The sequence below is a fragment of the Gossypium arboreum genome, chromosome 8 (genome assembly GCF_025698485.1).
Source record: "Gossypium arboreum isolate Shixiya-1 chromosome 8, ASM2569848v2, whole genome shotgun sequence".
Classification (NCBI taxonomy): Eukaryota; Viridiplantae; Streptophyta; class Magnoliopsida; order Malvales; family Malvaceae; genus Gossypium; species Gossypium arboreum.
The window spans coordinates 140,141,153-140,153,526 of record NC_069077.1 but is presented as its reverse complement, the minus strand read 5'-3'; the positions used below and the strand labels follow the sequence as shown (position 1 = coordinate 140,153,526).

The 12,374-nt window shown below is 33.7% G+C and overlaps 2 protein-coding genes and 1 long non-coding RNA gene across 3 annotated transcripts; all 3 read right to left on the bottom strand.

Annotated features, from left to right (window-relative positions):
* Positions 1–6,542: 6,542 nt before the first annotated feature.
* On the bottom strand, positions 6,543–7,251 carry LOC128296333 (uncharacterized). Its single transcript, XR_008286910.1, has 2 exons — positions 6,843–7,251; positions 6,543–6,746 (listed from the first exon to the last, which is right to left on the bottom strand). It is a non-coding gene; the product is annotated as an uncharacterized LOC128296333 (long non-coding RNA).
* LOC108468212 (receptor-like protein 7) lies at positions 7,250–8,357 on the bottom strand. The gene is made up of 2 exons (XM_053032128.1): positions 7,401–8,357; positions 7,250–7,297 (listed from the first exon to the last, which is right to left on the bottom strand). The coding sequence occupies exons 1-2, from the start codon at positions 8,355–8,357 to the stop codon at positions 7,250–7,252; spliced, it is 1,005 nt and encodes a 334-aa protein (XP_052888088.1).
* A 33-nt stretch (positions 8,358–8,390) lies between these two features.
* Positions 8,391–9,884, bottom strand: LOC108468211 (receptor-like protein Cf-9). The gene has a single exon (XM_017769103.1). The coding sequence runs from the start codon at positions 9,882–9,884 to the stop codon at positions 8,391–8,393; it is 1,494 nt and encodes a 497-aa protein (XP_017624592.1).
* Positions 9,885–12,374: the final 2,490 nt, after the last annotated feature.

The window sequence follows — 12,374 nt, the reverse complement described above, 5'->3', positions numbered from 1 at the left end:
AGGATACACTGGAAGAAAAGTTTCTAACGAAAAGTCTTGAAAATAGGCTTTATATGAAAAAGAAACTTTATCGATTCACGTATGCACCCGGTATGTCGATGAATGACCATGTGAACTCATTCAATAAAATTTTAGCAGACTTGCTAAATTTGGATGAGAAATTTGAAGATGAAGACAAGGCATTATTGTTGTTGAATTCCCTTCCTAATGAATATGATCATCTTTCCACCACATTACTTCATGGGAAGGACACGATCACATTTGATGCAATCTGTAGTGCGTTGTATAGATCTGAGACTAGAAAGAAAGATAAAAGAGATCACAGAGATACAACTGCAGAAGTCTTAACAGTAATAGGTCGTTCACACAGCAGCAAATCTGGTAGAAGGGGAAAGTCCAAAGGGAGACCCGCCAAAGATGAATGTGCTTTTTGCCGTGAAAAAGGGCATTGGAAAAAGAATTGTCCTAAGCTACAAAAGGGCAAGGCTATTTCTAGTGCATGTGTAGCGGAGCATGATGAGGAGTCAGACTTTAGCTTGGTTGGCATGGCAATGGCATGTCAAACGGATAAGTGGATTTTGGATTCAGGATGTACTTACCATATGTGTCCTAATAAGGACTGGTTTTCTAGTCATAAAGAGCTAGAAGGTGGAATTGTTCTTATGGGCAATGATAGTGCTTGTAAGACAATGGGAGTGGGTACAGTCCAATTGAAGAATCACGACGGCTCAATCCAAGTCTTGACAGATGTTCGCTACGTACCTAGCCTGAAGAAAAATCTCATCTCATTAGAGGCCCTAGAGTCTAAAGGGCTCACAATCACTTTGAAAGATGGATTACTAAAAGTAATAGCTGGGCAATTCACGGTGATGAAAGGCACAAGAAAAAATAACTTGTACTTTTTAAATGGAAGTACAGTTATTGGATCAACATCAACAGTTTCTACAAAAGATGTAGATTCAGAGGCTATCAGATTATGGCATATACGATTGGGACATGCTGGTGAAAAAGCTTTGCAGACATTGGCGAAGCAAGGTTTGTTGAAAGGTGCAAATTCTTGCAAAATGGAATTCTATGAACATTGTGTTCTAGGCAAGCAGAAGAGGGTAAAATTTGGTCCAGCAATTCATAATACGAAAGGAATTCTGGACTACGTTCACAGTGATGTGTGGGGACCTACCAAAGTGGCTTCTTTGGGAGGTATGCACTATTTTGTTACTTTTGTTTATGATTATTCAAGAAAAGTATGGGTGTATCTAATGAAAAGAAAAAATGAAGTTTTGGATGCATTTCTGAAATGGAAAAAGATAGTGGAGACTCAGACTGGTCGAAAGGTCAAACGACTTCGATCAGATAATGGCACTGAGTACAAAAATGATCCATTTCTACAAGTGTGTCAAGATGAGGGCATTGTGCGACACTTCACTGTTCGGGATACACCACAACAGAATGGGGTGGCAGAACACATGAATCAAACTATACTAGAGAAAGTTCGATGTATGTTGTCCAATGCTGGATTGGGCAAGGAATTTTGGGCTGAGGCAGTTACATATGCGTGCCATCTAATTAACCGTTTGCCATCAGCTGCAATAAATGGAAAAACTCCTATGGCGATGTGGACTGGTAAATCTGCTACTGATTATGATTATTTACATGTATTTGGTTCCACTGCATATTATCATGTAAAAGAATCTAAGTTAGACCCAAGAGCAAATAAAACATTATTCTTGGGTATAACTGATGGAGTAAAATGATACCGTCTCTGGTGTCCTGATACAAGGAAGATTGTTTTCAGTAGAGATGTGACTTTTGATGAATCAACCATGTTAAAGTACAAGGATTCACAAAAAGATGACAAAACCAGGAGTACTTTACAGCAGGTGGAGCTTGGAAAGGTTAATGATGATCCAGCTAATATTGGAGGGACAAATGATGAAGAGGTTCCTACCCAAGAACCTCTACAGCAACAAGATTCAATTGCATATAGGAGGCCAAGAAGAGAGATTCGTAAGCCTGCTCGCTTTGATGATATAGTGGCCTATGCACTTCCAATTGCAGATGATGATGTTCCTTCAACTTATACAGAAGCAATAAGTAACCCTGATAGTGTAAAGTGGAAGCAAGCAATGAATGAAGAAATGCAGTCTCTTCATAAGAATAGGACCTGGGAGTTGGTGACACTACCCAAGGGAAAGAAGGCAGTTGGATACAAATGGGTATATGCAAAGAAGGAAGGATTTCCTGGTAAAAATGAAATTCGATACAAAGCTAGATTGGTAGCAAAGCGTTACACTCAGAAAGAAGGAATAGACTACAATGATGTATTTTCTCCAGTTGTGAAGCATTCGTCTATTCGGATTTTGCTAGCCTTGGTTGCGCAATATGATCTTGAACTAGTTCAGCTTGATGTGAAGACCGCGTTTTTACACGGTGATTTGGAAGAGGAAATCTATATGACTCAGCCAGATGGATTCAAGGTTGCTGGTAAAGAAAATTGGGTTTGCAAATTGACAAAGTCGCTTTATGGATTGAAGCAATCTCCGAGGCAGTGGTTCAAGCGATTTGATCAGTTCATGAAAGGGCAAAGGTACACAAGAAGTAAATTTGATCATTGCGTGTATTTTCAGAAGCTACAAGAAGGAACTTTCATATACTTGCTCTTATATGTATGCTAATAGTATCTAAGAGCAAAGTTGAGATTGAAAGATTAAAGACTCAACTCAATCTCGAGTTTGAGATGAAAGATTTAGGAGAAGCTAAAAAGATTTTCGGCATGGAAATATGAAGAGATAGAGTTCATGATAGAGTTAGCTTGTCTCAGAAGCAGTATTTGAAGAAGGTACTACAGCAGTTTGGCATCAACGAGCGGACAAAACACATAAGTACCCGTTGGCTTCTCATTTCAAGCTTTCGCACAACTATCTCCTTCGATGAATACAGAACGAGAATACATGTTGCAAGTTCCGTATTCTAATGCAGTGGGTAGCTTGATGTATGCAATGGTGTGTACAAGACCCGACATTTCACAGGCAGTTAGTATAGTGAGCAGGTATATGCATAATCCTGGAAAAGGACATTGGCAAGCTATGAAATGGATTCTACGGTATATTCAGAAGACCGTGGATGTTGAATTACTGTTCAAGCAGGATAATACACTTGGTAAAGGTGTTATTGGGTACTTTGATTCTGACTATGCCGGTGATTTGGACAAGCGAAGATCAACCACCGGTTATGTGTTTACACGTCTTGGAGGACCAATAAGTTGGAAGTCTACATTACGATCTCTGATTGCGTTGTCAACCACGTAGGTTTAGTACATGGCTATAACAGAGGTCAGAAGGAGGCTATTTGGTTACAAGGTATGGCTAAAACCTTGGGGTTGGTTCAGGAGCATATTAACGTGTATTGTGATAGTCAAAGTGCTATTCATTTAGTAAAGAATCAAGTCTATAATGCACGTACAAAGCATATCAATGTACGATTCCATTTTGTGCGGGAAATTATTGAAGAGGGGAAAATTTGTCTTCAGAAGATCAAGACTGCAGATAATCCAGCAGATATGATGACCAAGGTAGTAACAGCAACCAAGTTCGAACATTGTTTGAACTTGATCAATATCCTGCAAGTTTAACAGTTGAAGAAGGCACTATCAAGTATTGTTGTCAAAGGCAGAAAGAATTGTGTGAAGATAAGATTATCCTAATCAAATCTTCAAGGTGGAGATTATTAGAATATACCCATTCCTTGCCCATACCTTGCCCATACCTTTCCCATACCTACCCATACCTTGGAAAGGTCAAAGTTATGGGCACCAAATATTTATTTAGTGTTGGGCATGGAATAATAGCAATTTTTGGTCCTTAATTGTATAGGGACTTTGCAAGGTGGCCCTTGAACCTCAACTATAAATAGGCCTAACCATTGCTCATTCTAATCATCCCACATTTGCCATTCTCTACTTAAGGCATTGTTCTCTCTCCCTATTTGTAAAGTTTCACTTGTATTTTGGAGTGAAATATATTTGGTAGTGCCCGAGGACGTAGGCAAGATTTGCCGAACCTCGTTAAAATTCTGGTGTTCTTTACTATTTATTTTTCCATATTTTGTGAGTGTGATTGTAGTGATTTATTGTGCTATTAAATTACGATAAAGGGATATTCTGGCTAGGAAAGACTTGGTACTTAAATGATCCTCGTGATCTACCTCTCTTTCCTGGGAATTGAACTTAGTGTAATTTTTTAGTACAATAATTTTACTCCTTCACACGTTTCCGCGCAACATTTACAATTACTTGTCAAATGCGACTTGCATTGATTAAAAAAATCATATTTAATCTCCTTCATAACAATTAGAATTTGGCATTGAATTTCATACAACAAGAACTTGACAATTATAAGAGTTTAAGTTTATGTAGTACTTAAATATAATTATGCAACACTCACAAATACAAATTTAGAAATTATAAGGAATACAAAGACACTCATATCATATACTAAATTAATAATCACCTCACTTATTTATTCTAATCTCTTCCGAGGAAAGTGATAATGCTTATCGTACAAAAATAGTCACTCAATTCGTTTTATTTTGATAATCTAACTACTAATTTTTTTTATTTAATCACTCAATTTTTTTAATTAAACATTTTAGTCACTCTTGCTATTTACTTACTAACAAAGTCTAACATGGGTTTTTCTATTGCCTAATAACAGATTTAGCCTTGAATGTTTACAAAAATTATCATTTTAGTTCTAACTCTAAAAATTTAATTAAAAAATCTTCGGGGAAAATTTTGGTGCAATACTAGTGAAGTTTTTAAACTCTACAAGTAGGATCAGGGGCTTGACAATTATGCTACAAGGGTATAGTAGAATATTAAAAAATATTTTTTTAAAAAGAATACATAATAATTTTTTAAAACTATTTGTAGAATAAAAAAAATATATTACCAATGTATCAAATTAACTCAAAATCTTCAAAGTATCTTTTTTTAGATATTACATGACACGATCGTGAAAAAGAAGAGTAAAAAGTAAAAAAAGGAAGGAGAGTGAAACAAGGCATCTCTCAAAATCTCCATTGTGCAATTGAATCCTCAAATATTCAGTACATCAAATATTTAAAGTAGGCGGAGATTCTAATGGCAGATTCATAAGCTTTGGATTGGGATTCTTTTTGTAAGATATATATATATATATATATATATGGTTTTAATAAACAAGTAGAAAAAATATTATTGGTGTAATGCAATTGCTATTAGCCAACAGCTTAGAGGTCTCAATGACTTATAAGATAAGGATGTCGAGATTGAATATTTGTTTTGTGTCGAGTAACCTACACTCATTATGATCCGATAAGATTTAATTTTTATATTTTTATCTTTATTTTATTTTGAATTCTATTTTATTTAATATTTGAAACTGACTTTATAAAAAATATAACCTACATCATTCACTTAATTATGGGAAAGTTTCATTTTATATACTTAATTATGAAAAGTTACAATATGATAACTAAACTAATTAGAAGTTTTCATTTAAGTTACCAAGCTGTTAAAATCGATGCTATATGGCTTTCTCTATTAGCACTGTTTGCACCAATCGAAAGCTCTTTTTCCCTTCTCTTTTACAGTTCAATTTTTTTCGTGTTGCGAACCAAAATTCAAAAAAAAAAATTTCTTTGATCTCTGACATTGACCATTAGACCAACTTTGATCTAAGGTATGTTCTTCTACTTGTCAATAGGTACTTATCCATCATACTTATCATCGAATCGTCGTTTGGAACTCACTCGTGAAACTTTAAAAAAAAAAAGTTAACAGTCTAGTAACTTAAATAAAAACTTTTCAATAATTTAGTGACTTAAATGAAAACTTTTGAATAGTTTAATGACCAAATTATAACTTTTTTTAGTTAAGTGACCCAAATAAAAAATTACCCATGATTTAATAACTAATGATGTAGTTTACCCTTATATCATACATAGTTGTCCAAATCCGTCCTAGCTCAAAATGATCATTCCGAGATATAAGACTCAATTTTTGTTCAGGTCCACTTATATTTGTAAATGGCTAATTTAAGCCCATTTAGGACATCCATATTAATTTTTTTATTTTTTAAAAATCATATTTTTGAATAGTGACAAAATTAACAACGGCAGGCAGGCATGGGCTTCCGTTGGTCTAATTCTTTCTTTTTTAGCCAATTGAGTCTTAGTTCAATTGGAATCAGTATTGTTGTCGGATGACGTGGGTTTGAGTGTGCTGAAGTGCACTATCCTCCTGTTTAAGGGTTGGAGAGAGGTTATAGGTAGTTCTAAATATTAAATAAAAAAAGAGCAGATATAATAAAAATTTATAATGAGATTAAAGCTCAAAAAAATTTATTTTGTATAAAATAAATTTTATTTAAACAAATCGCTTTCCTTATTGGCAAAATACAATTTCCATTGCATATTTAAACTCCTTCAAGGGCGTATCTGATCTACCATACTGAAGAAAGCATACATGCATCCAAGGCAAAAATAAGAAGTAGAATTTGGCATTGGAATGAAGTAATATTTTTGCTTAGCAGTTTAATTTTATTCAGCACTAGTTTTAAAATTACACAACACAAAAACCATGAACAAGTAAATATAGCTATTTGCTTAATTTAAAAACACTCCCCCACTGTTTAATTCAGTTCGCTTCCAAGGATACTGATCTAGCTGTATCTCCCCTTCGGATTCAGTTCCAAGTTCCAATGCCACTATAAAATATTACAAAAAAAAAAAATTCTTAACTTGAATATTATTAGATTAAGAAACATGAACCTTTCGAAATAATTGTTAGAAAGGAAACTCACTCTTACATGGTGTTGGATGTATAGCTAGTTTCTTCTTCCTCTTTTTCTTCGGATCCAATTAGTGAAATTGTATTGCCAATCTCTCTCCACCATTCTAATAAACCACCATGGCCTTTTCATTGTGAATACAATGTATCCTAAGCTCAATCCTAGCACCACTCCACTTCCATATCCCATCATTACAACTTGCCAAATAAAGGGTACTCCAGAACCTTTATGTTTCACCGACAATGGTGCATGCGGTTTGGCCTCCCCATGGTTGATGCATTGCTTGGACAATGGAGGGCCACATAATCCAATGTTACTGCTGTAGGAATCATTATCGAAGGTATTAAATTGATTCCCATGGGGAATTGGTCCAACAAGATTGTTTTCCGAAAGATTCAACACTTCAAGAAATGTCAGCTTCATCGTTTGAGAAGGAATCTTGCCACTAAGCTTGTTTGATGAAAGGTCTAACGATTCAAGTGATACTAAATTCTCGAATGATGTTGGGATAGGACCGGTGAAATTGTTGTGAGAGAAGTTGAGCATATGCAGGGAAATAAGTTGTCCCACTTCCTTAGGAATTTGTCCGAAGAATTTGTTCTTTGACAAGTCCATAGATACAAAGATGCCTACAATCTTCGTCAATTCAAGCTCCAACTTTTTCGTTGTTACATTCACAGAAATTTGGTAATACGTAATGTCGTCTGACATAATTGATAAGTCTGGAGGTCTCTCTATAGGTTTATTTTTCATTGCTCTCAAATTTCCAAAGAACCTTGTGGGCAAAGTACCAGTGAACTCATTTCCGGAGAGATCAATTATTTCCAATGAGAAGAAGTTCGATGAAGCTATGGAATGACGCAATGATCCATAAAATCTATTAGACCTCAAGATAAGAACTTGTAAACTTGGAAGTAAAGCTAACCAATGGGGAAACCTATCAGTTAACTTGTTCCCTAAATTTAAAATTTCTAATGAAGTGCAATTAGCCGAAGATGGTGGTACTAATCCTTCCAATTGATTGTCATTTAGGAAAATATAGATCAATTTTTTACTCACAAAAGAATCAGGAATAGTTCCACTCAAGTTGTCTTCGGACAAATCCAGAACATGAAGTGAACCCATATTGCAAATAGAAGAAGGGATCTTGCCATAAAAGTTGTTCACCTGCAAATCCATCAACATGAGAAAGCTCAAATTTCCAAGACAATCAGGAATAGTTCCACTCAAGCTGTTTTTGGACAAATCCAGAAAATCAAGTAAGCTCAAATTGCAAATAGAAGAAGGGATGTTTCCTGTCAATTTATTCTTTGAAATGATGAACGATCCCAACTGTAAAAATGGAATTTGAGGATTAAAGCAAGTTGAGAGAATTGGTCCCCGAAGCAAGTTGGAATGAAGGTTGAGATATGCCAAATTGTTTCCCGGAAATCGCTCCAAAGCAGTCAAAAAGTTATGAGAAAGGTCCAACCATAGCAACCCTTCCCACCCTTCAGCTTCCCATTTGGAAATTCCACCAGAAATCATGTTATTTGAAAGATCTAAAACCTCCAAACCCGATTATCGAAAGAAATTTGGGAACTGCCTTACGCTACAACCAGAGAATCTCACACTTGTAAGCCCGGGGAAAGAATAGTTCACATCATTGCCGCTTGTGCTTAATGATAATAAACTATTATTTGAAACATCAAGAACTTCAAGACTCGTTAGTTTTGAAAGCATATCTGACTTGATCACACCACTCAAGTTGTTTGATGACAAATCAAGTGAAGTAATGTTCACAAGATCAAAAATGGAATCTGGTATTGGACCACTCAAGTTGTTTGATGACAAATCAAGATAAGTAAGCTTCACAAGATCAAAATTGAAATCTGGTATTGAACCACCAATGTTGTTATAACTCAGGTCCAACTGTGGAAGAGATGGTAGAGTGAACAGCCAAGATGGTACTCCACCACTTATAGAGTTATTAAATAACCAAAATTTCTCTACAAATTGAAGCTCACTAACATGATTTGGAAAGGGACCTTCCAAGTGATTATTTGACAAATCCAAATGGGTAATTTTTGTGAGGTTGAAGATAGTTATTGGAAGTGGACCACTCAAATTGCATGAAGAAAAGCTCAAAAAAGTTAATTTTCTAAGGTTTCCAAAAACATCTGGAATCTGTCCTCCAAGCGAATTTCCAAGTAAATCAACGGAAATGATTTGAGTGAGATTTCCAAATGATGCTGGAATTGACCCCCTAAAACCACAATGGAAAAGGTACAGCAACTCAAGGCCACTACTCCAGTTTGTGTTAGGGAGATAACCTTTGAGATTCTCATTCTCACTTAAATCTAAAACTTTGAGATTTGGAAGCTGAAAGGCTTGAGTTGGAAATTCCCCATGTAATTGACAATATGAGAGACTCAAATGTTCAAGTGATGAAGACAAGTTTAGAAAGGAAGTAATTGCAACATCAGACATATCAACTTCGTAAAGCACAAGGTTTCTTAATTTGGTCAAGTTTCTTGCAAGCATGTCAAAACCTTGGCCATCAAATCTCAATTCATCAAGAAGGGAAAGATCAAGTGAAACCAAACTTGATAGGAGATTGATTTGATACGGGATCAAGCCAAAGAACCCATTATAAGAGAGATTAAGATGGGTTAAACTCACCAACTGGCTAAATAACTCTGTTGAGATATAGCCCTCTAAACTGTTGTAAGCAAGGTTGAGTCTTTTGAGTCCATGAAACTGAAACAAGTTGCTAGAGTTCTCAAGAGGAAAGCCATCAAGGCAACTGTGACTAAGATCGATGCCGATTACATGACCAGTCACGTTGTTGCATTTCACTCCCTCCCATGAACAACAATCAATGCTTTTGTTCCATGACTCTATGTCTATCTTGGGGTAAAGATCTCGGAAACAAGCAACAGAAACGGTGGTTTTAAAATGGAGCAAAGCATCTCTATGGTGTGGGAGACATAAATGAGAGGATGGAGGAGGGAGAGAGGAAGACAAAGTCCATGAAAGTTGCAAGACCACCAAAAGCAGGCAAAGGCTTCCCATGTTTTTTTTCTCCAAAAAATAAACAAATAGAAAGTTAAGGAACAAAGGGATGTCTATTATAACAACCACCAAGTCCTTAATATAAGTAAGGATGTTCCAAAAAAGAAGCAAGTAGAAAGTTAAGAAAGAAAGGGATGTGTATTATTAGAACAACCAAGTGTATCTCATTTTTAGACGTTAGTAAAAAGAAGAGATGAAGTTCGTTTCAATTCAATCAAGTAAATAATTTATCATATTTCAAAATAATTTTATACATTTTTATTTATTTGATATTCAAAAATTTGTGGTCTAATAATGTGCTAGTTCCCATATCTTTTGAAGTTTTGAAATTTAGCTCATATATTTTTAATTCTAGGAATTTTTTTTTACTTGTCTGATTTAAAATTAAAATTCAGTTGATAAACTTTTGAAATATTAATGGTTAAATTGACTCTTTTAAAAGATTGAGAGTTAAATTTAACTAAAAAAATAAAAACTAAATTGAAATTATATATGTTGACGGTTAAATTTGACATTATGCCTAATTTCCTCTACTTATTTGATTTTAAAATTAAAAGTCATTTTATCATACTGTTAACTTATTTATGTTAAATTTAATGTCTTATGAATTAAATTTTGATTTGTAAATCAAGTTTCTTAATACTAAAATGTCACATATTTAAATGTGAAAGAAGTTCATTAATAGTATTATCAATTAGAGTTTAAGAAAAGTAATTAAAGAGACTAAATTTTAAAAATAGAAAGAGTATAGGTAGGGACTGAGGGTTAAACTAATTTTATTTTTTTAGAAATTAGGAATAATGATAAATTTAGTTCTCAGCGTTTATATATTTTTATTAATTTGGTCCTTATTCTTTTTAGTTAAATTTGACCCTAAACCTTTTGAATAGTGTCAAGTCACTTTTTGTAATAAAATACCGATTGAACAATAACTTTTTAATAAAGATAGCATGACAATTCGTATGACAATCTACACACACTTCATGCTAAGATAACATTATTTATCTTATATACCACATCAATATATAATTTAAAAATATAAAAATAAAAAAAATTTAAAATTCAAAAAGATTTATAAAAAAAATTAACATAATTACACCAACTTGCAAAATAAGTCGAGAGAATCCCCTTGTAAAATAGGTTGGAACAAAAACTAAGCATTTCCAAACTTTTTCTTGGAAATTGATCCAAAGAGGGTCACTACCAAGACCAATTAATTTAAGGTTAAATTCGACTATTGCCATTGGATTTTAATCATGAATTATGAATGTTAAATAAAAGTTGATGGTATTTTAATAATGAAAATACTAACTAAATAATATTTTTTTAATAAAGTTTGCGTCACAATTGCTTAACAGCTAAAGTCTATCCCATTTTAGACTTTTGTAGCACCTGACAATGTTTTTCCTTTTGAAAAAGAGAGAAAGAAGAGTGAACACATTGTTTTCAAGTCAACCAAGTCTTAATTATTTCCAATTTCATTGACCATACTTTATATTTTGTTAATGAAATTATTCTCTGAAATAAAGAATGCATAAAAGTACAATTATGGATTCGAAATTTAAGGATTCAAGCAAGTTGGAATGAAGGTGGAAATTTCCAAACTATTTTCTTCAAATTGCTCTAAAAGTGATCAGAAAGTTATGAGAGTGCAACATCCTTTGGCCTCCCATTTGGACATTTCACCGCAAATCATGTTATTAGAGAATGGATTAAAATGTAAATTTATCATCATACTATAAGTAAATATTGAAATTTCTCAAATATCATATTTAAACTCCTGCATAACCATGTTATAAGGGTACTTTAGAAACTTCATGTTCATCAACTGATGGTCAGGCAATTTTGCCCCCTCGTGGTTGACGCATTGCTTGGACAATAGAGATCAAATTGATTCTCAGCTTTGTCATTTGTGAAGGAATTCTACCTCCTAATTTGTTCGATGAAAGATCTAATGATTCAAGTGATGCCAAATTTTTCAGCGATGCTAGGATAGGACCGGTGAATTATTAAATCAGGCTTTTTAATACTAAAATGCCACATATTCAAATGTGACAGAAATTCATTAATGGTATTATTAATTAGACTTTAATTTCTAATTCGATTAGACAAATTTACTACACAAATTACATCCTTACAACATAACTATTCATTAATAATTAAGAATAAGAATTGAAAGTAGAAGAACAACAAATCAATTGTTTCATTAAATCTAACAAATCTACTATTTGAATATTATAATTTACAATTACTTGTCAAATGTGAGTTGCACTGATTAAAAAAATCATATTTAATCTCCTTCATAACAATTAGAATTGGAATTCATACAACAAGAACTTGACAATTATAATCATATTTGCTTAAGAGTTTAAGTTTACGTAGTACTTAATATAATTATATAACACTCACAAATACAAATTTAGAAATTATGAAGAATACAAAGACACTCATATCTTCTACTAAATTAACAACCACCTCACTTATTTATTC